At 42.2% G+C, this 26,690-nt stretch overlaps 1 protein-coding gene across 4 annotated transcripts in view; it reads left to right on the top strand.

The window, feature by feature from the left end:
• Positions 1–26,690, top strand: part of ADGRD1 (adhesion G protein-coupled receptor D1) — a 247,145-nt gene that overhangs the window by 146,798 nt on the left and 73,657 nt on the right. For all 4 annotated transcript variants that reach the window (XM_025195694.1, XM_025195696.1, XM_025195701.1 and 1 more), the window contains 3 exons: positions 7,787–7,890; positions 12,711–12,822; positions 24,045–24,198. In XM_025195694.1, coding sequence (XP_025051479.1) covers positions 7,787–7,890; positions 12,711–12,822; positions 24,045–24,198 — 370 coding nt within the window. The remainder of the gene's footprint in view (positions 1–7,786; positions 7,891–12,710; positions 12,823–24,044; positions 24,199–26,690) is intronic.

Below are 26,690 nucleotides of genomic sequence, written 5' to 3'. Positions count from 1 at the left end.
GCCACCTAGCTGGGGTCATCTGACCCCAGCATCCTTTCCTGCCCATGGCAGGGGGTCAGACTAGATGATCTGCTTAGGTCCCTTCCAACCCTACCAACTATGAAACTATCTGTTGACGTGCCTTAAAACCCTAGCATCTATGAATCTATAATCTTTCTATCATAGTATGACTCATATTGATAGCAGTTGACTTTGATTTCCAGCTGGCCTGTATCAAATCTCATCAGATTAAACCACCACTCCAAACCCTCAGGCACGCATCCCCACCTTCATCCTTCACATGCCTGTGTAGTAGGGGCAATGAAGCTGCTGTGGCGGGTTCGGAGGAGGTTTCCTGGTGCAGGAGCAGTGACAGGCAGTTGAAATGACTCTAGGCCAAGCCCTGCACCCAAGCCCTGATATAAGGAAGACCATACTGCTGAGTGCTATGGGGTTCTGAGCTATTGTGCTATCCATAGGAAGCCCTGGGGAGACTGCTGTTAAACCGAGACACCTCTGGGTTTTCTATAAATAACTCCAGGTAATGCTTATCTTGGCAGCTGAGACTCTAGAGACATCTAAGGTGATATACTGGTCAATTTACATTTACTGCCTGGGAGAGGGCACAATTCAGCTTCTGCCTCTCAAACTATACTGTAGGGCAAGGGTGGGCAAAATACAGCTTGCGGGCTGGATCCGGCCTATGGAGGGACTTTGTCCAGCCCATGGCGGGTCCCTGGGTCTCTCCTGGCCCAGGTGCTGCCCAGCCCATGGCACATCCCATCACCCCCTGCACACCCTTTCTAGGCAGCCCAAGTGGTGGTGTCTCCTTCCAGCTGCCACCGCCGCTGGCCGCAGCCCCATGGTACTGGTGGGGACCTGCCCTGATGTGCACAGCCCTTACCTTGGACCACTCTGCACCTGCTCTGGACTTGGCCCAGTGGAGCAGATCAGCTGGAACATGTGCACACAGCCCCAACTCTGGCCCTCCCTTCCCCACTCCTGCTCCAGACTCGCCGGGCTATGTTGAGCAGCAGTGGTAGTGGGGCAGAAGCTGCTGCTTGGCATGGGGGAAAAGCAGCCTCCCCCCTTCATTGCGGCCAGGCCCTTCTTGCTGCAGCCACCCAGAGCTTGTGTCCAGGCTGCCCTGTGGCTCCTCTGCAGTGCCACCACTCCCCACTGGGTGGCTCAGAGGAGGTGGTGACGGCAGTGCAGAGGAACAACAGGGCAGCCTGGGTGGCTGCAGCAAGAAGGGCCTGGCAGTGGGGCGGGGGGCATGCTTTTCCCTCATGCCAAGCATTGGCTTCTGCCCTGATGCCACTGCTGCTTAGTGGGTAGTCCAAAGAAGGCGCGGGGCGGGCTGGGGTTGGCGCTGGGGCTGTGCACGCGGGTTCCATCTGGTGCACTCCAGCTGAGGCAAATCTGAAGTGGGCCCGGGGTGGGCTGGGGTCGGGACTGGGGCTGTGCACTGTTGGTGGTAGCAGGGTGGAGCCGCAGTGCCTGCAGGCTCTGGGTTGTTGGGATGGTGGGGGAAGGGCCGTGTCACGGGTGACCAGCCCGTGACAGCTCCCCAAAACTGCCTATGTGGCCCTCAGGCCCAGATAATTGCCTGTCTGTATAGGGAGTGATGTGAAACAGCAGGGAGAGAGCACGTGTGTGAGAGAGTTCTGGGTGTGTATCTGGGTGTGCATGTGCTTGCATAGACACAAATTACAAGGTAGAAATGAACCACTACTGAGAAACCCATGTGTAGTGTCTTAACATTACAGTTGAGTTACAAATAGTCTTCACTATTTGAAGTAGCACAGCTGTTGCGTTGGTTCAATTAAAGGGTCACTTGCCCTCAAAGCCCAAGGAACCAGGTTTTTGTGTTTCTTTTGAGGAAAGGCACTATTAACAGGCACAAACAGCTGTTCCTTTAGCAAGCATCTTGCAGCTTCCACATCTGCCTGGGATATACCTGTTATGTTGGCCAGGGAACTGAGCTTAATTTTATAGTGTCATACAAGCTGGGGAAAATAACACTGCTCCCCTCCATGCTGACTGCACTAAATGGTTTTTTGCTTTCTACCATTGTGAAAGCTTTTAAGAGGATGAGTTTGCAGATCCAGGCTGCCATCCTGGCCTATGAGATGTTTTTGTAGAATTGGCAGAGCAAATGTTTTAGCAAATGTAACTTACTATATTTTTGTTGCCTGCTTACATGACTTATGGGGCTATGAAAGCTCCCGCTGGGCTTAAATGATTGAATCCACAATGTTTAAAATTATTATTGCTTTATATTGCATAGGTGTAAAGACCCTGTTGTGCCATGTGTGCAGAACAAAAAGGACAGTCCTGCCCCAAAGACTTACAATCTTGTTGCCTCATCCCAACCAGCCTGGTCTTAATCATACTCAAATCTCTGTCCTCTATTCCCTTCCTCAAAGAGGAATAGTATATGCTTCTGATTAGATGAAGGGATTGATAGCTAAGTGACTGAGATCAAACCTTGAGCCCCAGTGAGATTGCTTTGTGCCATTCCACTTCATATGACTTTTCCATGTGCCCTGGTCTCACCTCTGTGCTATGAAATCATCTTCTGGAGAAGGGATGGTGGAACAGAGGAGTTTGGAGCATGGACTACCTTGAAACAAATACTGTCCTGAAAAGCAGAAAAAAATGTAAGAGAGTTATACACCCTAATTCTTTTTTTACTTTCATTTGGGTTTGTGTACCTAATTCTCATAGCCTCCTTTGGAAATCTCAGTCTAAGAATTTTACAAGAGACTGCCACTTGTCTCCCAACAGAATGACCCTGTGTTGAGTTTCCCTTTTGGCCTTCCCCCTTGGTTTTCCTGATTTGGCTGTTAATTGGGGAGGAGGAGTCTATTAAGTCTGTTCACACCAAGAGCAGAAAGCAAAGCAGAGCAGAGCAGATGGACCACGTCTACACGTGCGTGGTTGTTTGGTTTCCTGGGGACAACTAGCAGCAATGCACCTTGTGCTGCCACTAGTTGTCCCCGGGGAAAGCCCATGCCACGGGCGCTCTGGCATGTGGCAAGTTACCCTGGGTGGGGTGGGGGAGGCTGGGGCCAGCACTGAGTTGGACCCAACAGCCTTACTGGGGGTCCTGGGGTCCTCCCAGGGCTGCAGCAAAGGCAATCCTGCCTTGTGGAGCCTGGCCAGCAGCTGGAGTGGGCCTCCAGCCAGCCAAGATCTGGTTTTGAGTGGCGTGTGCTGCCCCTGTATGCACCACTCCAGGCCTTTTTTTTTTGTGGGTTTTTTTTTTACCTCTGCTCCCTTGCAACATGGAGAACAACTGAATGTGTGGTACGTGGCACCACAGATGTGTCTGTGGTGCCACGTACCACACAGCCATGCTTGTCTGGACACGGCCCTGGGGGGGTCTATGAACAAAAGTAATTCCTTCAGTTTAACAGTGAGTTAGACATATTATGTTAGACATATTAGCAAGACCAAACCAGGCAAGAATGATGTAAGCCTTCAACTTAAAATATAGAAAGAAAAGCAGAACTCTGTATACAAAGTCAGAGACATGAGGAAGGATTTATCTACTTGGTTGCTTTCAAAACCTTTACAATAATTTGGTTCCAGTTTTCCTTCACAATTTTTGATTCCATCCTCCCTACTGCTCTATTTTATGACTTCATTGAAATTAAACTTTGCTGTGTGCAAATTGTAAGGAGCAGATTACCTACTGTTTGATGACATCTTTCCCACAGCTATTTTGAAAAGGACTACATGGTCTTAAATAATTTTTAATAAATACCTTGGCAGAGACCTTTGGAGAATTTGAGATTTTGCATGTGTCAGTGAAAATGTTATTAATAAGCAGCCATGTGGCTGAGCTGGTGAGAAGAGAATGTTCCTTCAAAACATGAAAAGCCCTTTTGTAGAAGGAGAGAATTTAGAAGCAGGGCTGTTGGAAATAGCTGTTTGGAGGATCCTACTGCCAGGATGTTGTGTTAGCATCCTAATCAAGTCTAATTTATTCTGATATCTAAAAGGTAAAGGAAACGAGCTATCTCTGTTCACACCGTTTAACAGAATTTTTCTTATCTGAACAGAGATTGCACAGTGCCAATGAGTAAAGTACCTATGGTCTCCAACATGGTGGGTATGTCTACACATGCACACCCATACTGCGCAGTAAATACCATGACTTATGCCAACTTGAGCAAAAGTTTGATACCTGCATCATGTAGGTATCAAATTTACTCCTGATTAGTTACTGTGCAGTAACGCACGTGTAGACACCTTACTGCGCAGTAACACTGTGTGTGGACTAACTTGGGACTAAAGTTAGTCTCAAGTCAGTCCACATGCAACATTAATGCACTTTAACGCTAACATAGATGCTGGCCTATTCCCACTTACTGTGCAGTAATTTACTGCACAGTCAATTTAAGCCAGTGTAAAAGCACATGTAGACATGCCTACTCTGTCCATAAATTAATGTGTTGCATATCAGAGACATAATTCTCGCCTTGGTGCATCTATTTCTGAAGTGAAACTTAAGAGGGAAACTCAGAATGTTCCTTTGAAATTGTAGTGCAAGGCACTTTGTTTTTAATATATAAATAAGGCCCATTTGGATTGAAATTCAGTTTTAGCAGCCTTTCTGGAGGCAATTAGAAACATCAGCCTCATCGGCCAGGGCCAGCATTTAATGCCTCCAAAGGACTTCAGCCTGCCAAAATTAATTATTCATTCCTTCTTTAATTTGATTCAGATTGCATTTTAAAGGTGCAGCTGTAATAGGTTAGCTGGTTCTTAGTTCTTAATTCAAAACGAAGAAATGTTTCATAGGAAGAGTTTGCATTGGCACCTTTTGAGAGTTGATTTCAGTGTAGGACTGAGCTCAGGCACTGGATTGTCTCTTGGTAGATCACAGTTCAATTGCATAAACAGGGTCCAAAATTGTTTCCATTGTAAATGACCTCATGGTACTACTGCTGCTTTTGAAGAGAGTTGACCAGTACAACAGCGAAATATAACCTGCTATTGTGTCAGCACGGAGTACAAGAATATAATTACAATATCCCTTATTTCCATCAACCAGTCAAGGAAACAACCTTGGTTTGTTTCCTGCATACGCACGTTTTTGTATGCAGGTTGTATCCTATTTATGAATAAATTTGTCATTAGCAAGTCAGAGAAGTGATCATTTTACAGTCGTGTATTGATATCGCTTTCTTCAGAGCAAATAATAACAATAGAAAATAACATTTCATATGGATATAACTATGAAACGGTCAAGTGTTGGTCTGCAGAGTAAATGACATTTTTATAGTGAAAGCTGACAATATTTGTATGGGGGAGGCAGAGGATCATCTGGAAAGTGAGCTTTTGTTTCGAGCATCTGTCAAAGCTGAAGTTAAGAAACATCTGTATTTTATAGTATTTATGACTGCTCACACCCAAGGCTATATCAGTGTGTTTCCTAGCATTTCACATTTCTTCGGAGTTTTGCAGTAAGAAAATTCTCCGTGGAGCCAGAGAAGCAAAGTTTTTCAGACGCACAGAAAAAGTTTTTTGGTGGATGGAAACAGTTCGGAGATTTGCTCTCATCACATTTTTTCACATATGGTTCAGTGTTGCTCTGGATACTCTTTAATCTACTTTTCTTTAATATCTTCTTTGTAATGAAAAAAGTAAGTCTTATTACCCGTCTGCATCATTAATGGAACAGATGATCATTTTTTGTCTTGGACTACAAAATTGTCCCATTGGATAACTGACTTGCTTAAAAGATTATCTGCTGAATTCCAACAGCGTGAAAAAATACAGGAAAAGCAAACTATGGTGGAATTAGCTCATTGGGAACAATGCCCTGATTTATAAGACACTGTTTCTTTGCTCAGTGCATGGTGGTTTGAGGTCCCAGGTACCTTTTAAAAAATACGGTTACATTCTGTAATAAGGGCTATGCCTGATTGTACTGTTCCAGTGATCTAACAGTATGTCGGCAATAGCCAGGTGACAGCTCCTATCCTCTGTCCAGCCTACCACACAAATGGTTCATGTTGCAGAAATAATCTGAGAGAAGTGGCCATAGGCAGCATTTCTGCCGGCCAGCTCATAAGGATGTGCATTGGAGATGCTTTTGAAGAGTTCACGTGCACCTTTTTTCTATCTGCCAATAGCACAGAAACAAGCTATAGCTCTGTATTTGGGGCTAACTAAAGCTGGTGGCAGCCTCATGTCTGGTTGAGAGAGAAGATGCCACAGTGTATTTCATAGGGACCTTATGCCATCGAACCAGTCATCTGTCTCATCATTTAATGATCCGCAGACTGTTGTCAGGGCTGGAATCCATCACGTCTCCACAAAAATGACTGCACGTGAATTGACACCGCTGGTAAATAACTACAATACAATGATGCATATGTGTAAAACGCATCATTAGCAATTCTATTTAAACTGAGTCTGTTTTTTATAAGCCTTTGTGTTGCCTTCCCCACCCCCTTGCTTTTAAAGGGCTTTTGAAGAACAGCTTGTTATCAGAGCTGCTTGAGAATTTCTTAATGAAATGTGTTTTTGGGAATTAAGTCTGTTAGTGTAGAAGGGAGAGTTTTGGTGAATTCCCTCCTTGAAAAACACAAATGTGGAAATAGGTCTCGAAATGGCTATAATTCCCCTTTAAGACATTTTCAAAATGAAAAAAAAAAATCTATTTTTTCAATTTTAAAAGATGTTTTCATCTGGAAATGTAAGGTCGCTTGTAATATAAAGGTTGAAATCAAAAGAAAGAATTTCTCAGTGATCACAATTAAACATCTTGCTTGAACCAGTCAGATTTTTTTCAGGTGTTCTGTTTATGGAAAGTTCAACTTTGTATTGAGATTTGACACTTAGAAAAATTTGGCTCAAAAATTCTTGTGACATGTTCAAATGGCTTCCAGTCCCATTCTGTTTCTTACATTCAAATACTGCCTTGCCTCCACCACTGGATATGGCTTTTCTTGACATTTTTCACTCAGAAGGAAATTTATGTTGAAATATAAAAGGAATAGCTAATGGCAAACGGCAGGAACATTCACTGTCCTGCAGAGTGGTTTCAAAATGAACCATCTTAATGCTCACCCTGGGTAAGGTGGAAGGGCTGAGGATTTGGTGTTTACAGAAACCAATAACTTTTTTGTTCCTACAAGATACTCCTTCCATGTCAGGATCAGAGGTGATGTTAGAGGTGGATGTTGTTGCTCCCATTGCTGTGTTTCTTCTGTGGTTTGAGAGAGGAGTCAAACCAACTCCTTTAAAAAGCACTATATTTACCGGCTACCTTGGTTTATCAGTTCTTACTATTGTGGTGCATCGATGGCATCTGTACAATGATGTCAGCTATTGTAGCATGAGAGCATTTACAAAGTGTCTTAAAAGCTATGACAATCTAACCCCTGCCATTGTTTGTGCAGCCCCGATAAACTGCTTTTTGTTGGCTTATCTAATCTCAGGGATGACACTATCACAGCCGTGTAGATAGAACCAACCTCTGCTGACGAAATATGGTCTTGTATTTCATAAGAGGGGAACTAAATGACACACATATTTGCATGCCCTGGGAGTCTGACTTTTAGTTCAAATAGTGCAATTCATTTCCCATGCTAGATAGCGTTGCAAATGGCATTGAATGCAGTGATGTGCGCAGAGACTGGGGTGGAGCTACCCCAAAGGAAGAACACAGCTATGTCCGCTGAAACGCCACGTGCTGACAAGCCGTCCAGCCTTTGTCAGGGTATACAGTTCTGTAGTCTAATAAATCAATTAATGGATTTTCCTGTTGTTTCCTTTTTATGCACAGCTGACCATTCAACACCAGGTGGCACTGTCATCCATCAGTTACATTGGCTGCTCCCTGTCCATCTTCTGCTTGACGATCACGCTGGTCACCTTTGCTATACTGTCGTGAGTCATTTTAACTTCATACCTGCTGAGCAAATGTCGCTCTGAAAGTTTGACAGTTTAATGTAGAATCTTCATTTCCAACCACCGGACTGGATGCTTTCAGGTATTCAGAGAATTGTAAAGGTTATTAATTCCCTAACCCCCTTTAATTAGATTCTGCACATATCTTTGTAACAGTTGGTTGGCTGTTCCTATATTAATTTCCCCAAATTGGAAGGTCTTTAAATAGCAAGTGATTTCCTTTGCAATATACTTTGGGGATTTTTTCGATCCCTGTTGTGCTGCAGTTTTGAAATCTGCAGAGAGGGTGAGCCTCATCCTGAGGGCAGGGAATTTAGCCTGAGCAAGGAGCTAAAAGATTGGATTCTCCCATATACCTTTACATTAATCAGAAGCAATAAAGCAGTAAAGGAGTGATGGGATATACAGGCGATCTTTTTTTCTGCTTTTGTAGGGTTGCAAGGTGGGAAAGGGGTTATAAGAATGGCACCTGGGGAAAGGGCAAAGCATCCACAGCAGCACCCTTTGAATCCTGCTTACCCTCTCAAGCTGAAATCCTGGACCACTGAAGTCAATGGGAGTTTTGCCACTGACTTCATTGGGGCCAGCATTTCACCCTGAGGGTTAAAGTGGGACTGATATGCTGCACAGCTCTTGCGGCTCTTGGCTTTTCTGCACAGGTTGGAATTTCACACCAGACCGGAAAGTACTTTTTGTTAAAGTGGTTTCTGCTTTTGATCTGCTAAGAATACTTTGTTACTTGTTACCAGTTTATTACTTCACTAACCTTCCCAAGGAAAAATGCATGGGGTTACGACAAAACACGGGGTAACAGTGCCTAGCTATTCTTTTCCTACCTGGATTCCCCTGCACTACATTTTCCTTTAATATTTTAAGCAACTGCCAGCAACTAGCATGTAAAATTAAAGTGGAATAAATCTTCCTGAGAAATGACTGAACTGGAGTGCAGTGTGGTACATGCACCAGTCAAAGTAATTTCTGAGTTGTGTGATGTGATCCTTGACTTTTTAGACAAGAAGCAATGCACAGTGGGCAACATACTGCAGTCTAGAGACCAAAAACAAGGTAATGAAAATGAAAATAGGATGCAGTCAGGAAGGGCCCACATAATCTCAGCCAATTTGGTTACCACGGTGAGAATGTAGATAGGTTCTGAGGCTCCCAGGACTGGATTCATAATACAGTTTGGGGAGTTAGAGATAAAATGTTGTATTTCCATATTTATAGAAACCCACCCATATGTAAATACTAGCACAGTGCAGTATTATAAAGTGCTGGATTTATATAAACATGGAAATACTGGGCTTGCATCTCCACTCGCTCATTCTGGACTTATATCATTGACCATGCTGGAGTTATTCCTGATTTGCGTCAGTGTAACTGAGAGGAAAATAAGGCCTAGGTGGTTAAATATCAGTAGGTAAAAGAGTCAATAGTTAATTTGGTTTTAACTGTTGGAATTGCCATTAGCACAGGAGGTGTGTGTTAATAATGAAAATAGATTAAACTGATAGTTATCTATTTCAAAAATCCCCCCAAACACTCTATATTGCCCGTTAGCGGTATGAAGAGAGTCTACCTTACTCCTTATCTCAAGTTTTGTTGCCTTAGGAAAATAGTATTTTAGAATGGACATTGGAAAAGAAAATGCACAGTAATCTCTAATCCTGAAGAGGTGGATAGGACTGGATAAGATGACCCTGTGTAGGCCTTTCCTGTCTCTAATTTCTATGAAATCTATCTTAGATTTTTCATAGGAATCGGATACAGTTCACAATCCCACATTTGTTTTCAAGGCTTCAGTTTATTTCTGCCACCCTAGTTTTCAAATGGGCTGCTCTATTAGGACAAATAAATGGTGCAGAGAAAGTGCAATTAATGCCAGGGTCTATGCTACATCCCTTTGCATGTCTTTAGTCTCTGTTAGAAATATGGGGACCCTTTAGGGGAATGTACCATCAAGAGGACATTTGTCAGGGAATGCACTTGGCATTTAAGTGCATTTTTCATTATTACTTGTATTGCAGTAGTGGAACTGAGATCAAGGCCACATTGTGCCAGGCTGCACAACACATTTCTGAACAAACTTGCAGAAAGTGTATGATTTTAATAGACATGACAAAAGATGAGAGGGCAAACAGGTGCAAAGATTTGAAGTGCTTTGCCCAAGGTCACCCAGTACATCAGTGGCAGAGTGAGAATGAGTCCTTGTCTCCCAAGTCCAGTCCAGTACCTTTACCACTAGCTCTCACTGGGTTCCAGCTGTTAAGGTGATGATTTGAATACCTAAGTGTGACTTCTGTACATCCTGTTAAGGAACCCACAGTTAGAAACTAGAGCATTTATGCTTATGGCCTTGCTTAAAAAGACACTAAATTAGTTGAAATATTTATTCAATTTGTTCAAATCTTGTGACAGTTACTTTTAGGTCTCTAGAAAGTCTTTGCAGGTTATGCCTGAATTCAGTGTACAACACACTGCAAACTCCACTTTCCATATGTGTGATATGGAGAGTGGTTAGAGTGGAATTGATCTGCTCTGCTTCTGGTTTTGAGCTCAAAACAATGGCTATTCATGTATTTGAAAAGGGATGGAGCTTGGTGATAACTTAGTACAATGCTGGTGAGGACACTTGGGTTGTTGTGCCCCTATGGGAAGAGGAGATATGAAAAGAGTTAAAAAGAGCATAGACCCAACTCCTTGGCTCAGCGCACAGATTATATATAGCAATTTAAAGCTGTACCATGCCAAGTTAAAAGAATTTGATTAGGTTTTCATTGTAGGGTAGGGCTTCATTAGGAAGCTGAAAAGAAATGTTTCAATACAGTGTTAAATGACAATGAGGTTAGTGAAGTTCTTAGCTACTGTACACACTGGAAACAGATAATCAGTATCTATGTGTGTTACCCTGGTTGCCTCCTGGGTAGGTGATGCTTCAGTTTGTCTATGTGCAGTTCATTACTAGAGAGAGATTGCCACTGTACTATATTGCTTGTCTCTGAATTGCTTCTAGGATACAGACAGTTTCTTTTCTTTTCTTTCACTTCTGACATTCTAATTGGGTGTTAAAACAATGACAAAAACTCAACCAAAGTATTTTTCTTTCAGTCTGTGTCACCATGCCCAAGAGCGATATGTCATTCAGAACAGTTGTAAAATGAGATGTTATAAGGGTGGAAATATTCATTTTGGGGTATAGGCAGATGAGGCTCTTTGGGTAGATGTGATATCTTTTATTAGACCAACTAAAAAGTTGGAAAAATTGTTCTGTACAAGCTTTCGGGCACAAACATCCTTCTTCAGGCATAGGTAGAGTCTGGTTTGGATATAGAATACACTACTGTCCTTGATACCAAACAACCACCCATTTACCATTAAACAGTTAAAACCAACAGGTAGGAACTGAAGCTATGTGCAGACGAAACAAGGGGCGTGTGTGCACGACACTTTAAAGTGCTTTTGCACCACTTCAATGGTGTTGGTGTTTGCACGCCTTGGCAGTGTATTGCGCATTAATTCCAGCCACTGTAGGAAATTCAACAGTGTAATGCACCTTAAATGACTTGGGGTGCATTACTCCGAGGAGGAGTTTTAGTTTGCTGCCCTTACAGCTGTGGAGCAAAGCACCAGGCTCTGGGCAGCTCCGGAGCTCTGCAGGAACCCTGCAGGCAGCCTGGCAGCAGCCTGGGAAGGCAGGTTTCGCCCAAGAAAAGCAGAGAGCCTGATCTTTTTTTTCCCCCCTGCTCTGGAGCCTGCTTGAGCTGTGTGGGGGCCTGGTGTTTCCCTCCATGACTGCAGTGCCCCCCAGGACTGCCCGAGCCGGGTGCCCGCGGGTGAGTGCCTCCTGGTGGTGGGGGGGGGGGGTGGTGTCACTGCCTTGAAGGAAAGCACCAGCACACATGCCCCCCCACCGCCCCCCCGCTGCCCAGGGACCACTCCACTTACTGGCAGCTTGCCCTTTGTACCCTCTGATGAAGAGGCAGGTAAGTCCGGTGTGTGCACAACATGAGGTTTAATCAGCCCTAAATTGAAACGGTGTTTTTAAAAGACCACCACTTCAATTTAGGGCCCCTGTTTCGTCTACCCATGCCCTTAGAAACAGGATTCATTAAGTAAGAAAGCTTTTTGTTCCTAAACATTCTTCTCTTCTTAGAATCAAATTATGTTGATTTTCTGAAATGTTCAGATAAGTGTGTGTGTGTGTGTGTGTGTGTGTGTCTTTTTTCCCTCCTGGTTCTAACTGGGAACATAATCAAGTGATTGAAAACTCCTAAGAAAGCCTGTTCTTATAAGATTTCCAGCCTGCTGTTTTCAAGCCAATGGGGAGAGGTTCATTTAATTTGTTTTGTGATAATGTTCAGGTTTTGTAATCAAGGTCAGGCCCTCCTTAAAGTGGGCATTCCCCAGGGACGTAGGCATATACTGTTCTTTATCTATTCCTGCATAAAATTATTGTGCTAGATACCAGCTAAAGTGCTGAGGTATGGGGCTGGATCCTGCAAGGTGCTAATCTACCTCTACCCCTACTGTAGTTCTGGGAGCCTTGAAAGCTCAGGCCTTTTATTAATACTCTTCCACCAGTCATTAATACAACTATTTCATGTGCAAATCAATGCTTTTGGTGAATTCATTGTCATGTCAGCATACTGTTGAACGTAATGACATATTGCCTACTCCTGGAAGATGAAAGAACCCAAAACTCATAATAATAAAAAAGCAAACAAACTTGCAGGTAAATCAAATGTACTTTTGCTCTGTGGAATACTATTTTAGTTATGAACCTTTTCTTCTTTACCCAGGTCTGTCAGCACCATCCGTAACCAGCGCTACCACATCCATGCCAACCTGTCCTTTGCCATCTTAGTGGCTCAGATCCTTGTTCTCATCAGCTTTCAATTCAACCCCGGGACAGTAAGTATTAGATAAAAAGTATTGGGTTTTTGGCAAGGTACCTCTATGGGAATGAATGCTTCATGCCAAGCCCACAAATACTTTCCTTGAAATCTCTCTCATTTTTAGCACTTGTCTAAACCAAAAAAATCCAGTTCCTATATCACATAAGGACTTCTATGTACCAAAACTATTTTTATTGTCATAATCGACACATATAAGAAGAAACAATTTCTGTTCGGTACCATTCTATGTTTTCATACTAGTCTGATCACCAAAGTAATTGAGCACTTTTCAGTTGTGCATTATTGATATGACCAATATCTATTATCATATTTTTTTCTTTCATTCTCTTCCCAAGGAAATTGTGGGCCCAGCAAAGTGTTATAGAATCATAGAAAGGGAGGGTTGGAAGGAATCTCAAGAGGTCATCTAGTCCAACCTCCTGCTCAAAGCAGGACCATCCCCAACTAGATCATCCCAGCCAGGGCTTTTGTGGGTTTTGAAAAACCCCAAGGATGGAGCTTCCACTACCTTTCTGGGTAACCTGTTCCAATGTTTTACTACCCTCTAGTGAGAATTTCCTAATATCTAACCTAAACTTCCCTTGCTGCAACTTGAGACCATTGCTCCTTGTTCTGTCATCTGCCACCACTAGGAACAGTCCAGCTCCATCTTCTTTTGTGAACTCCCTTTAGGTAGTCAAAGGCTGCTATTAAGTCCCCTCTCAGTCTCCTCTTCGCTAGACTAAATAAGCCCAGTTCCCTCAGTCTTTCCTGATAAGTCATGTGCCCCAGCCCCCTTATCATTTTTGTTGCCCTCCACTGGAGTCTCTCCAATTTGTACACGTCCTTTCTATAGTGGGGAACCCAAAACTGGACACAGGACTTCAGATGTGGCTTCACCAGTGCTGAAGAGAGGGGAATAATCACTTCCATTGACCCACTGACAACACACCTACCAGTGCAGCCCAGGATGCCATTAGCCTTCTTGGCAACACCAGCACGCTGCTGGCTCATATTCAGCTTACTGTCAACTGTAACCCCCAGGTCCTTTTCTGCAATGCTGCTGCCCAGCCAGTCAGCCCCCAGCCTGTACTAGTGCACGGGATTGCTCCTGTCCTAAGTGCAGGACTTTGCACTTGTCCTTGTTGCACCTCATGAGATTCCTTTTAGCCAAATCCTCCAATTTGTCTAGGTCACTCTGAATCCTAGCCCTAACTTCCAGTGTATCTACTACTCCCTCCAGCTTGGTGTCATCTGCAAACTTGCTGAGGGTGCACTCCATGCCATCTTCCAGGTCGGCAATGAAGACATTGAACAAAACCGGCCCCAGGACTGACCCCTGGGGCACTCCGCTTGATTCTGGCTGCCAACTAGACAATGAGTCATTGATAACTACCCTCTGAGCCTGATGCTCCAGCCAGTTTTCAGTCCACCTTACAGTCCATTCATCCAGCCCACACTTCCTTAGCTTGCCTGGGAGAATGTTGTGGGAGACCATATCAAAGGGACCCACAGTTTCCCTGATCCTCCTTTTGCTATTGCCATACTTGTAGAAACCGTTCTTGTTACCCTTCACATCCCTTGCTAGCTGCAACTCACTGCGCTTTAGCTTTCCTGACTTCATCCCTGCAGGCCCAAGCAATGCTCTTATATTCTTCCCTGGTTATTTGTCCAAGTTTCTGCTTCTTATAAGCTTCCTTTTTGTGGTTTAGTTTATGGGAGAGTTCCCTGCTAAGCCAAGCTGATCTTCTGCTATACTTGCTAGTCTTCCTGCACATCAGGATGGTTTGTTCCTGCATGCTCAGTAAGGTTTCTTTAAAGTTCAGCCAGCTCTCCTGGACTCCTCTCCCCCTCAGTCTGGCTTCCCAGAAAATCCTGCCCATGAGTTGCCTAAGCAAGTCAAACCCAGGGTCCTTACTCTGTTGCTCTCCTTCCTTCCTTTCCTCAGGATCCTGAACTCTATCATCTCGTGGTCACTGCTTCCCAAGTAGCCATCCACTGCTACATTCCCCACCAATTCTTCCCTGTTTGTGAGCAGCAGGTCAAGCAGAACATGGCCCCTAGTTGGCCTTTTCAACACTCTCCAAAAACTTCTTGAATTGCCTATGCACTGCTGTATTGCCCTCCCAGATGTCAGGGTGATTGAAGTCCCCCATGAGAACCAGGGCCTGTGATCAGGAAACTTTTGCTAGCTGTTTGAAGAAAGCCTCATCCATCACTTCTTCCTGGTCTGGTGGTCTACAGCAGAACCCCACCACGACATCACCCTTATTGCTCTTCCGTCTGACCCTAGCCCAGAGACCCTCAACAGGCCTTTTGTTTGTTAGTGTTTTTTTTCCATACAGTATGTACATATTGTTCAGTGTACATATTAGAGAATACAATGTTGAATAAATGGTAGGTGAATGAGGTCTTTGATGGAACTTAGTTCCTCTGGCAGGTCATTCCACAATCTTGGACTAATGCCCAAGAAAGCAAGGAGGAGATCTTTTGACCTCAGTCCTTATCCCAGAGCTCCTACAAATTTGATAATTGGTGGAGGACATGGGATGAGTTTGATGTGTTGCTGAGGAGATCCATGACAATGTTCTGCACTAGTCGGAGTTCTAATTGGCTGATTGCTTCGTGTAGCAATATATTATGTCCAGATGGGAGTGTTGGAGGAGTGTACAACTGAAGCGAGGGGTCATCACTCACCAAAACAGGACAGATTTTCTGAGCTAACCAGAGACAGTATAAAATATTACTTTTGGATGCTTCCATCTAAGAGCCTAAGCCCAGAGAAGTTTCATTACTCAGGATCCCAAAAGGACCCATGGCCTGTCTCCGGCTCTCTCTTTTCTAACCAATTTAGACAGGGACATGCTCAGGTGGTTTCTGTGGATCCTTTTCTTTGGTGCCTAACTCACCCCATGCATCATTTGGAGAGTCAGAACACCTCTTTGCAGTTCAGGATTTCACTCTAGGAGAAGTTACTTAGGAGACCATCATTCAATACTTATTGGATCTAACTTTGTGAAAAGTTAATCTAGCATGTGCTGAGCTTTGTGTTGCTGTGGCTAGACTGCTGCCAGCACTCATAGATTGCGAGGCTGCAAGGGACCTCGGGGGATCATTGGGTCCAGCCCCCTGCACAAGGCAGGAAAGATGACTGGGAGTCAGGTGACCCCAGCAAGGTGACCATCCAGTCTCCTCTTGAAGATTTCCAGGGTAGGAGGTTGCACCACCTCTGGAGGCAGCCTATTCCACAGTCTAGACACCCTAGCTGATATCTACTCTTTGCTACACTGCAATCACAGATGCAGTGGGAATTGCAAAACTCTTAGATAATGAACTGAATTGAACAACTGTGGATATATACCAATTTGCAGAGCCTGCAGTCCTAGATGTACCTAATAAATGCCAATAGCCTTGGCATCCTGCTGACAGAAGAACATGAAATATGTTCCCACAAATTATGGGGAAATTATGTTTTGTATTTTTGTATTTTTGTTTGTTTAAAAAAAATGCTATTGAAAATTAAAGCCAGATCCTATGATATAAATTGCCACCTGCTTCAGGAAGAAACAGAATCTTATTTTGAAATAATTTTACACTGCACTTTGCTCTTTCAATAGGGTACAATTTGGCTGCTTTGGAGATCAGCTGTTGTACCGTATTGCTTCTGACAAGCAAACGGCAGTTGCTACTCATCCGTCACTCTTTCAATTTTCAGTACAAGTAAATATGAGGGTCTCGTGCCTTTTAATTCTGTCAACGCAAAATGTAGGTAGCTTAATAAAAAAAAGTCTGATAAATAATAATAACATTAATAACAATAACAATAAGAAATATCTATTATCTCCATCACCACTTTCAACCGTGAATTTAAAGGCACTTTGTAAAGCTGGATTACTTTACTCATCTTACTGAAGGGTAAACGGAGGCCCCAAAAAAGTAAAACACTCAAATATTGTCCCCTAGTGAATCACTGGCACAACCAGGAATAAAATGGAAGCGTTCGTAACTTCTGCCACCCCACCAGCTAGAGTCCATGGGCTACGCTTTCCTTGCTAGCAGCCCATGGCAGCGTCATTTCTTTCTCACCACATATGCCACTACAGCATTGTCTCTCTCATGTCTGAGAACCACAGCATTAAACAATTCTGATTTTCAGCAAAATAGGGGCCGCGGCACTTGTCTCCCCTACCAACAGGTCAGCCCTTGAGGTGCACAGTACAGGAGCTAAGGATGGCCGAAATCACAAAAGAGAAGATAGCATTTCACTCCCAGACTTTTCTTTCAGCTAAAAACAAGCAGGCCTGGAACTAGATAAGGTGCACGGAAGGAAATGATAGAGAAGGGTTTGATGGAAAATAAAATGGAGAAAACAGAAAAGAGACACAAACACAGCATCTGAAATAGAAAGTAAGGAAAGCCACACACTAAAATAATCTTCAATAGATCAGTTATAATGTTAAAACTCCACTAACAGGATATAGGCTTGAGAGAAATAAAATGTGTATACGGCATAGCACAGCATCAAGAAGAAAAGGATGCCATTGTCATGGTCTCTCTTGCAATTTCAACTGAAATAGGCTTTTGAACAAAAAACCTTTAGCACCTTCAAATTGCCAGCTCCCTGCCAGCCTCTAAAAAATGTTGAGAATTAACAGTTGCCTTTCCAGTTCAAGCTCTTTCTGTGTATTGGGTGTTGGGTAAATCCAGCTCCACCAAAATCCTAAGCAAGTGCCATCCACCTTGTGTGGGATTGTGGTCTTGGCCATACAACGCGCATGGATAAAAATTATGTAAACAAAAAACAGCATTGTAAAAATGATCAAAGCGTCTGTGTAGACACTAATTTCCATTTAGTAGTGGCGTATTTCGATTGAACTAGAACATTTTATGAAATAGACTTAAACTGAACTGAAATAAGTCTGCCTGGAAAAAGTAGTCTGTTATCTCAAACTCTTCAGCTGGTTTATCTAAATTGTTTTTAATGTCTGATGTTAACTTCAACTGGTGCAGCTCTGCTTGGGCATACTGCAGTTGTGAGCTCCTTACACTTGGGAGAAGTCTGCATCCGAAGAGGGTAATATTCTGTTGCTTTCCACTTTGTCCCGTCCTCTACACCAGTGTAAAGGGGATAAGAAAAGCTACCAAATCAGAAAGGTAGCATTTTACACCCACTCTACACTGTAGGCAATGTGTAAGCAACAGAGAACTGAGACCTTCGGGTGCCAGTGGCAATAGAAAATCAGCCTTTTAGCCTTCAACATTTGTACTCAAATCTATTTTCATTTTCCACTTTATTTTTGGCTGCAGGTATTTCCAGCTCCTCTGTTTAGTCGGAGCACTAGATGCAAGTTAAAGTAGCAAACTGCTCCAAGTCAATCTCAGGATAATTCCTTCCTTCCTTTCCAATTTTTTTTCAACATTTATTTCATTTCTCCCTCTTTGAGCCTAATTTTTCATTCTGGCAGCAAGTCAGGGCTGGAAAGTAGCCATTGCTCACCCTCTAATGGCATTTTCATTTATTTACTGATCTTTATTCAATTCCCAGATATACAAGTGAGGTAGGGGTAAGCGAGTGAGCCCAAGGAATTAGCACTTAGTTATGTTGTTCCATGATCAGCTCCCCCCCTCCCCCAACCACTTCTGGTCATTAGCCAAACTTTATTTTACAGTGAGAGCAGCAAAATATAAAATTATATAGTTTCCCCAAGAAAACACAATGTGTTGGTCTCTTCTGCAGAAGGCTGAATCTTAGCATAAAATGGCCACTGCCTCTGCAGGAGTTATGCAGTTGACTCCTTTTAAAAGTACAGTCCATAGTAAGACATAAGAAATGCGTGCTACATGTAGCGTAAGAGCCAAGGCCTGTATCCTGCCAAGTGTTTGAGATGTCATTTCTGAACATGTCACTTAATTTGCGTCTCATTTTCATCGCATATAAATTAGGAATAATTGTAGGGACACAATATGGTATATATCTTTAAGACCTACATATGAAAAGCACTCAAGGCATATTAACAACATTATTATTTATAGTTAGTGTTCAGTTAGATGGCTTGAGAGCCTTGATCTTGTAGTTCATCCTTTCTTTATTCTTATATTCTTACTACATATTCTGCTCTTACTCTTACTGCTCTACTTTTAACACTGATTTTCTTTAATTGCTGTTTTAATTGCATAGGCTGGATGATACCATGGGAAAAGAAAGTGTTTATTTTAGATGCCGTGATTCACTGCTGCTTCTGTTTCTGCTAGAGATAAGCCTGCTTAGTTCAGAAGAATATAGTCTATTAATTTTACACTCTGAGTTTGTTCAGTGTAGCCAAGAAAAGTATAGCAATGCCCTGGGAGCGATGTTATCTGAACAGACAGTCATGATGGAGCAGTGCCATTCCTGAAACTACCATCCTCGTGGTTGGTGTTGCCCTTAAAGTGTCTTCTCTTCCTCCCCTATCACCTGGGGTCTGGGCATTTAATCTTTGAGAGCAAATATAGCAGCATGAACACCCAGTATTTGGGCCAGTTGAGCAGATCTGTTACATTACCTACCCATTCACACTGCCTACTACAGTAATTTTCCATTTGGAGGGTAGGCAAAAACGTATTCAGTGGATGTACACTTATAAAATGGAGCAATTCTTTCCCTTAACAGTATTGAGATCTTTGTAGTAAACTTAGGGCAAGAAAAAAAAAATCTTACCCTTAATACCAGATAAACTGGAATAACATGTTCCTACTGCTTTTGCTACAAAATTAATCCTAAAGCCAAGATATTTTTTCCCAAGTGATAGCAGCTTCTGCATATAGAATGTTTTCTGATGGTGCTGACAGGCCTATCAAGCATCTTTGCCAACCAAATGACAGCCCAATAACTTCCCAAGCCCTGTCACTACGAGATGAATTTGTTTGCTCAATCAAACTCGCTGTGCTGTGTTTCGGATCTTGTCATGCACAAGAGAACACAAGTGTCCTTTAAGAGAATCTCATGTATCAAAGTGGGATTAAAAATGTTAAGCCTTAAAGTTTTCACAATGGGTGCATCCTCATGCAGCAGCAAAAATAGCAGCGGCGTAAAGTTGTGCGTAAAGTTGTGCTGCTAGTTTTTGCTGCAGTGCACGCCCCTGCGTGTGTGGGGTGAATTGCCATGCTTCGGGGAGACTGCCCTTTCCCTGTTCCTCCTGGCTCTCAGCATGCTGGAGGAGCCAGGGGACAACTAAAGGAGTGGCTGCTGGCCAGAGCATCTCCGGGAAGGCCCAAGCCTCTGTGTTTGCTGGCGCATGCTCCTCTGATGTGCACCACGCTAGTTTTTTTGCTATTAGAATTGCAGACCCCCTCCATTTTAATGTTCTGGACATGCAGTTTGTGGTGCTACAAAGAGACTTGTGGCACCACAAACCACACATGCCTGCACATCTGGATGCAGCTGATGAAGCAACTTCCAAAGCGGTGTATATTTTGCAAGGGAAAAGCAAGCGTAGTTAGACTCGAGCTGTACAGTGAAAACTACAGTGACCTACGTGTTGTGTATAGCATTATACTTTACTGCCGTAACTCAATATGCATCTAATCCTTTGTAGCTCTACAGCTCGAACTGTTCTCACTCCTTCCCTCAGAATAATACTAACCCGTAGACAGAAAAGGAAACCATAAGAGGAAAAAAAACATATTACTTTTGTTTCTGCTATAATCCAGTGGGTGTCTTACCTAAACTCAGGGCCAAAGGATTAGTGCAGCAGTGTGTGGAGTTATGATGAGCGGACAGTTTCATAGATTTCTTTATGCCTGGACAAAACTGCTCCTTGGGTTGCAAGCATTATCATAAACTGGATTTTAGAAAGTTTGCCTAAGTGAACATCCACCTCTGAGAAGTGCTGATATCTGGGCACTGAGCTGCTGGGCCTGTGGAAATGAAACATAGCAGAAATACTTTCCTTTTCTAGATAGTGGGAGCATCTACACAGGATGCTATTGTGCAATGGTTACTGCACATTTATTTAGTACTTGTATAATCAAGTACTAAATAAATGTGCAGTAACTGGAGTTACTGTGCGGTAGTGCTGGTGAACACCTTTTTAGTGATGCTAGTGCTCAGTAGTAGCCTAATAATATTGTGTAGTAGTGCATTAGCACTGTTTGGGCTGTAACGCACTACTGCGTAGCATTATTTGGCTACTGTGCAGTTAGCATCTCATGTAGACGTGCCCACTATGTAGTATTTTATGTACCAGATGACTGGTCATATTGCGTCTCTTCATTGCATCCATCAGAAGTTCTTTTGCTTCTATATTGGTTTGGCTTTGTTCAGCCATTCACTGTTTCTGGCATCTCTTTCCCACCCAGCCACACAATGCCTTTATTGATGCAGTAGCTAGACTGCCTTACTCTTCTTAACAACCAGAGCACTATGAACCTTCCTCCCTGGTTGGACCGGGTTTTTGTTTATACCAGCCAACCCAACAATCAATCACGGGTCTGGCAGTGATGAGGAACGTGTGTCAGATCATTCAACCAGAGCAGGCTATGCTATACGCTGCAGTAACACAGACCTGTTCGTATTTGAACTCTGATACAAAATACTGGTTTTCTTGCTTTAATAAAACATAATATAATGACAACAGTAATATAGTCATATATATAATTGTAACATAATACTAGTACTGTGAACAGCTGCTGTGAGTTTTGCCACTTCTTCAAAAAGATGACTTGTCTTTTACTACAAAAGACACTTAGATTAATGCGTAGGAATGAATGTAAAGGGATTGTAGTTTTAGAGAGGACACTATACCACATCTTAAGCTTGAGAGAGAAGAGTATACAATACCACAGTTACAAGTCACAGTACTGTATCAAACTTCAGAGTAGAGATGTGGTTCCATATTAAATAAAGAAAAAGAGAGAACAGTTTGTAACACAATACCAGCACTTACAAGTTAGTGAAAAAAATGTGGCTGTTTGGAAAACCCAGGGTTCAGATACCTGAGGATGTACTACATACCTTGGATGAACTTATTGATGCTGTAATGGATTTTTTTTTCTTGCTTGGCTTATGAATTGTGTTCTGACTGGCACGTCAGACAGTTCTTATTTGATAGATCAAGCCTGTCTTGTAGGTCAGTTTTCTGTTGTATGCTTTTCTTTTGGGGCAGCTTTCCTGTGAAAACAACAGGGTGTTGGAATATGCTCCATTTTATACTTTGGCCCATGAGTTTATGATGAAGAACTTAACCAGAATATTTTTACAGTAACCAGGGCGTTTTGTCAATAAACAGGCAATTGCAATTAAAGATCACCAACACAGTTCAAAACACCCGCTGTATCATTATTAAAATTAATTTGTATGCTGATTTGGAAGCAGCGCAAGAATAGCAGGACAGTTCCTGATCTTGCCTACGTCAACCAAATCCAAACTTTGATTACACTATCAAGTCCCAAAACACCCACAGAAAGGATGAAATGCCATCACATGGCAGCTAATCAAATGTAACAAAGAGAACTGCTAATTAACATTTGAAGGAGCGGAGGCAGCACGTTGGTTCCTCTTGGCAACAATATTTCAGCACAGAGGTATCTGAGCAATTGGAGTCTTACTGTGTGCTTTGCCCAGGTGATGGAAGGGCACCGAAAAGGAAAATAAAAACTGCTTTTTTGTCTTTTCATTTAAGTGTTGTGTAAACAAGCAGAAGCCTCCTGAAAGTCAATAGGTATCTAAGAAGCCTTTTGATGGATGTTGTGATTGCAAAGCACTGCCGTGTTCATCAGCATGCCAGGAAGATGCAGTATTCAGATATCTCTGGGATTCTTTCCAAAAAGGGGTCTTAAAATATACTTAAACTGAAAGCATACTAACCAAGGGTGCCTTGCAGTAAGATCATTGGCAATTGCATCTGCCTTGTGATAAGTCATCCTTGAAAAAGCAAACTGGTGGCAAAAGGACGGTGTTCTGTGTGCAAGTGGAGAATAATGTGGGATTTGGCTTTGTTTTTTTTCATAAGGGTTTAGTAGAAAATTATAATGATCTCTTTGGGGAACAGTTGGTGAGAGAAGTTATGACGGCCTGTAAAGAAACCCGGTAATTAAAAGCACATCCTTGCATTACCTGTATTCTGTCTGAAGCCCATGAGTTTAGCTATAAATATGATCTGAGAAGAGTGTCTCCACTTCAAATACTTTCTCGTAGTATTGACATTTCTCCTTTTGTTGCAGTTGCTTTTATTTCTCGTCAAAACAACTTCTTGAAACGGAATTTACTATTCCTGCTTATCCAGGGTGAACGGTCTTACTTCTTGAGTGGTGTGGGCCTGACACAAAAGTCTGTGCTTTCCCTATTTCCAGAATTTCTACCACTCACTGAGCTATGGATGAGGACTTAAATAGTCTTAAAGGGGATTTAAGTGGTCTTAAAAACTCTGGTAGGGATCAGCTCCTAATCTTCTGCCTTTGCTACTAGTCGTGTTCCTGGCAAATACAGTTTTGTATATTGGGAAATGAAGGCTATGGCAAACTGGGAAGATAATTGTACAAGCCAAACTAAACTAGATTACTGCCATAAGGCAGATATGGCTCATGGCCAAATTATGGCTTATTATAACCCAAATGTGACACAATTTAAAATCTCCCAAGACACTTCATTAATTGTAGGTGTTAAGTGAAATTGGAATAGACACATCTGAAATACAATATGTTTGAATCCAAACGTTGTCCTGTGTTTACTGTGAAGAACAGTGGATGAAGGAGTAACCCGAGTTAGAGACTGAGATAAATATTACATTTCACTCGAGGGAGTCCAGATTTCCCCTGAAAGTCAGTTCTTCCACTTACTCTCACCAAACCTTCAGTGGAGATACTGCTTGAACCCTATAATTCCTTCTCTCATCACAAGCCAGAAAAAATCCTTCATTTCCATCTCTCTTAATGTCTGTTATTTACCTTGCACTCCATCACCTCTAGAACATCCTAAAATCCTCATCGACTTTACTGCCATGTTGGATGCATCTGGAATAAACAGAGCAACAGTTTATTGGGTTGGGTAGTACAACCTGGCATTTTGGGGGGGGGGGATTAGGAACCTTTAAGAGGACTAGTATTTTGAAGCCAGCTCAAAATGTTATACTCTTTGTTATTTTTTCTTGCATTTTTTTTTACTCCAGTGAATTTTTGTTTAGCAATACAACCTAGAAAAAACAAGACTGGGAAAAAGTCATCAAGATGTTTGACTTTTTTCTTGTTTCCTTCATATTTTAGGTGCCATGCAAAATCTTGGCCATTCTACTTCATTTCTTCTTCCTGAGTGCTTTTGCTTGGATGCTGGTGGAAGGATTTCATCTTTACAGCATGGTGATCAAAGTGTTTGGGTCAGAAGAGAGCAAGCATTTATATTACTATGGAATTGGATGGGGTACGTGTTCAGCAACATTTTCCCATGAATCTTCTTAAAACCTGCAGTGATGCTGCATGTATGAATCCTGGCCATATCATTTGTATAGTATGTATTTGGTATATAAATTATTTTGAATTGCACAGTATTGTATTTGATCCTAGGATACTGGAATCCCACAGACAGCAATTCACGACTTCAAATACAGGACCCAAACTATGAGTTGCCTGCATGGTGAATATTTTATTCAAAACTCTTTGCACAACACAAAAAAAAAATCTTACTGTCATTGTTCTAGAGATATGTGAATGACACTTGACAAAGCTCCACAATTAAAGAAAAAAAAAGAAACTGATACACAGAGACAAAAGGACGACTATGAAAATGTATCAAAGAAGAGACTATCTGAATAATTACGGATAATTTTAAAAATATTTAAAAACATGCATTATCTTTTCCCCATGGAATCATTTGAAAGCTGAATCAAAACCAATTATAATAATAATACAGACCTACTGCAGACATAATTGGAATATATAATACCTATTGCATGCTGCAGATCTAGATAGCAGAATGCCATTCATTTACATGTGTTTCAACTGCAACCTGCTTTACATTTTTTTTTTAGCATGACCTTTTTATTCTGCTCATCATTTTCTTTTCCATTTTTTATAATCTTGTTCTAGCCAATTTTCTTCAAAGGGTCTTTGGATACACATCCAAGGGATACATGATCTCTTTCAAACAGGGGGGGAGCAAACTGTAGCTTAATTAGTTACCCTTTTTTTGGGGCATCATTGCTTCTTTGCAAAAGGTTAGGAATATCAAGTTCACTTACAGCACTGTCTGTCACCTTGGAAAACATCCTAGACAAAATAGCTGGTGTTAATTGGACATGGCAGCTAATAAGCGGGCACATCTACACGAGACGCTATGTCGCTGTACTGATGAGCTTTGGCAATGTAGCTCATCGCTATGGCGAAGTAGCATTGGCAGGCATGAACCGTGACACCCAGGCTACTGCACAATAGCAATGAGCTACTATATAGTACTATGTAGTAGCTCATTGCTACTGTCCAGTAGGGTTGGAAATGATCTGTGCGCCGCTGGGATTGTGCAGTAATGGCAATTACGGCACAGTCATTTAGCCCTTGCTAAAGCATATACTAAATGACAGTGTGGTAACAACTACGCAGTTGGAGGCACGTGTAGAAATGCCCAGTAACTTTTCAACTAATGAAAGTCCTTGGGGTATACAAACACTTTTATTTGTTGCGGGGGCAGTTAACTCTTATCGCTGTTTACATGATTGCTAATTGAGTGCACAAGCTATGATCCCCTTTCACCCCTGATCTAGTGTCACTCCCCTTGGCTCCTAAACGTTCCTCGCTGGCTAGTTTTTCTGTTGTATGGGGTGACAATACAAGTAGGAAACTCACCCAAAGAGACCAATAGAAATCCCTAGAAGAATGCACAAATGGCTGGAATTTTTTGAAAGGGAGACATATTTTGCAGCCTTTGCTCCCATCCTCCATAATCCGTGCCTGGCTGTATGGATTCAGGCAGCTACTACCACTGTAAAACTAGTAAAAAACAGAACTGCACTGTACATGATCTTAACCTAATTCACCCAGTTGTACAAATTCAGATTGAATTTGGTCTCGAGTCTGAATTTGTAGATGAAATAGGGACCCTGAGGATAAGAGATCAGAGAAGCAAGTCTGGTTGAATGGAACAGTGTAGTAAGTTACTGACCAAAGCTTCAGTCTTCATGCATGCTTAATGTTCACATCTAACGATTATTCATTGCTATTATCCTTTTTGTTTTTATACATTATGATCAGCCATTTTCACCTTGAAATTAACCTTACTTTAGTATTCCATCAAACTGCCAAAATGTGGTGCCAAATTTTGATGCTGCTGAATCCTAGGATCCCAGCAGATGTGTTAACCTGGTTGATTTTAATCGAACCTGGGGCTAGTAAGATTTTTTCCCTCCCTCCTGGAGACTGCAAGGTTAATGCAAATTAAAAGGACAGTATTGACTAATGACAGCTGTGCATTCTACCACCTAGCTTCACGTCAACTTTCTGTTAATTAATTTTACTTAAAGACTTATGGAATGCATCCTTAGGCTAATTAGTTTAAAATCAGTTGTGTTCCTTAGGGAATGGCCAGTTTGCATGCCAATGGCATTCCTTACAGCTGTTAGTTGATACAAACATTTTGAAGCCATTCTGTAGAGCTTTCAGAAGAGTTGTGTGAAATATTTGCAGAGAAACCAGGTATCATAAGAAAAACTCTAAGTGTTTTGGATCATGTTTATAAAATCACAACTCTGTACAGGGAAACTTGGGGCAATGTTGAGAAACTTGGGGCAATTCATAATTTGGAGTTGAAGTTACAAGAAGAAACTTAGGTTCAAAAATCTCAAAACAAACCTCAGCCCAAGACTCAGATAATGCAAATCCAAATGGGCTGACATAAAATAGTCTTTTCACAAGTCTATGGAA

The sequence above is a fragment of the Alligator sinensis genome, unplaced genomic scaffold (genome assembly GCF_000455745.1).
Source record: "Alligator sinensis unplaced genomic scaffold, ASM45574v1 scaffold628_1, whole genome shotgun sequence".
In the NCBI taxonomy this organism is placed as follows: domain Eukaryota; kingdom Metazoa; phylum Chordata; order Crocodylia; family Alligatoridae; genus Alligator; species Alligator sinensis.
This window is presented reverse-complemented; position numbering and strand designations above follow the sequence as displayed.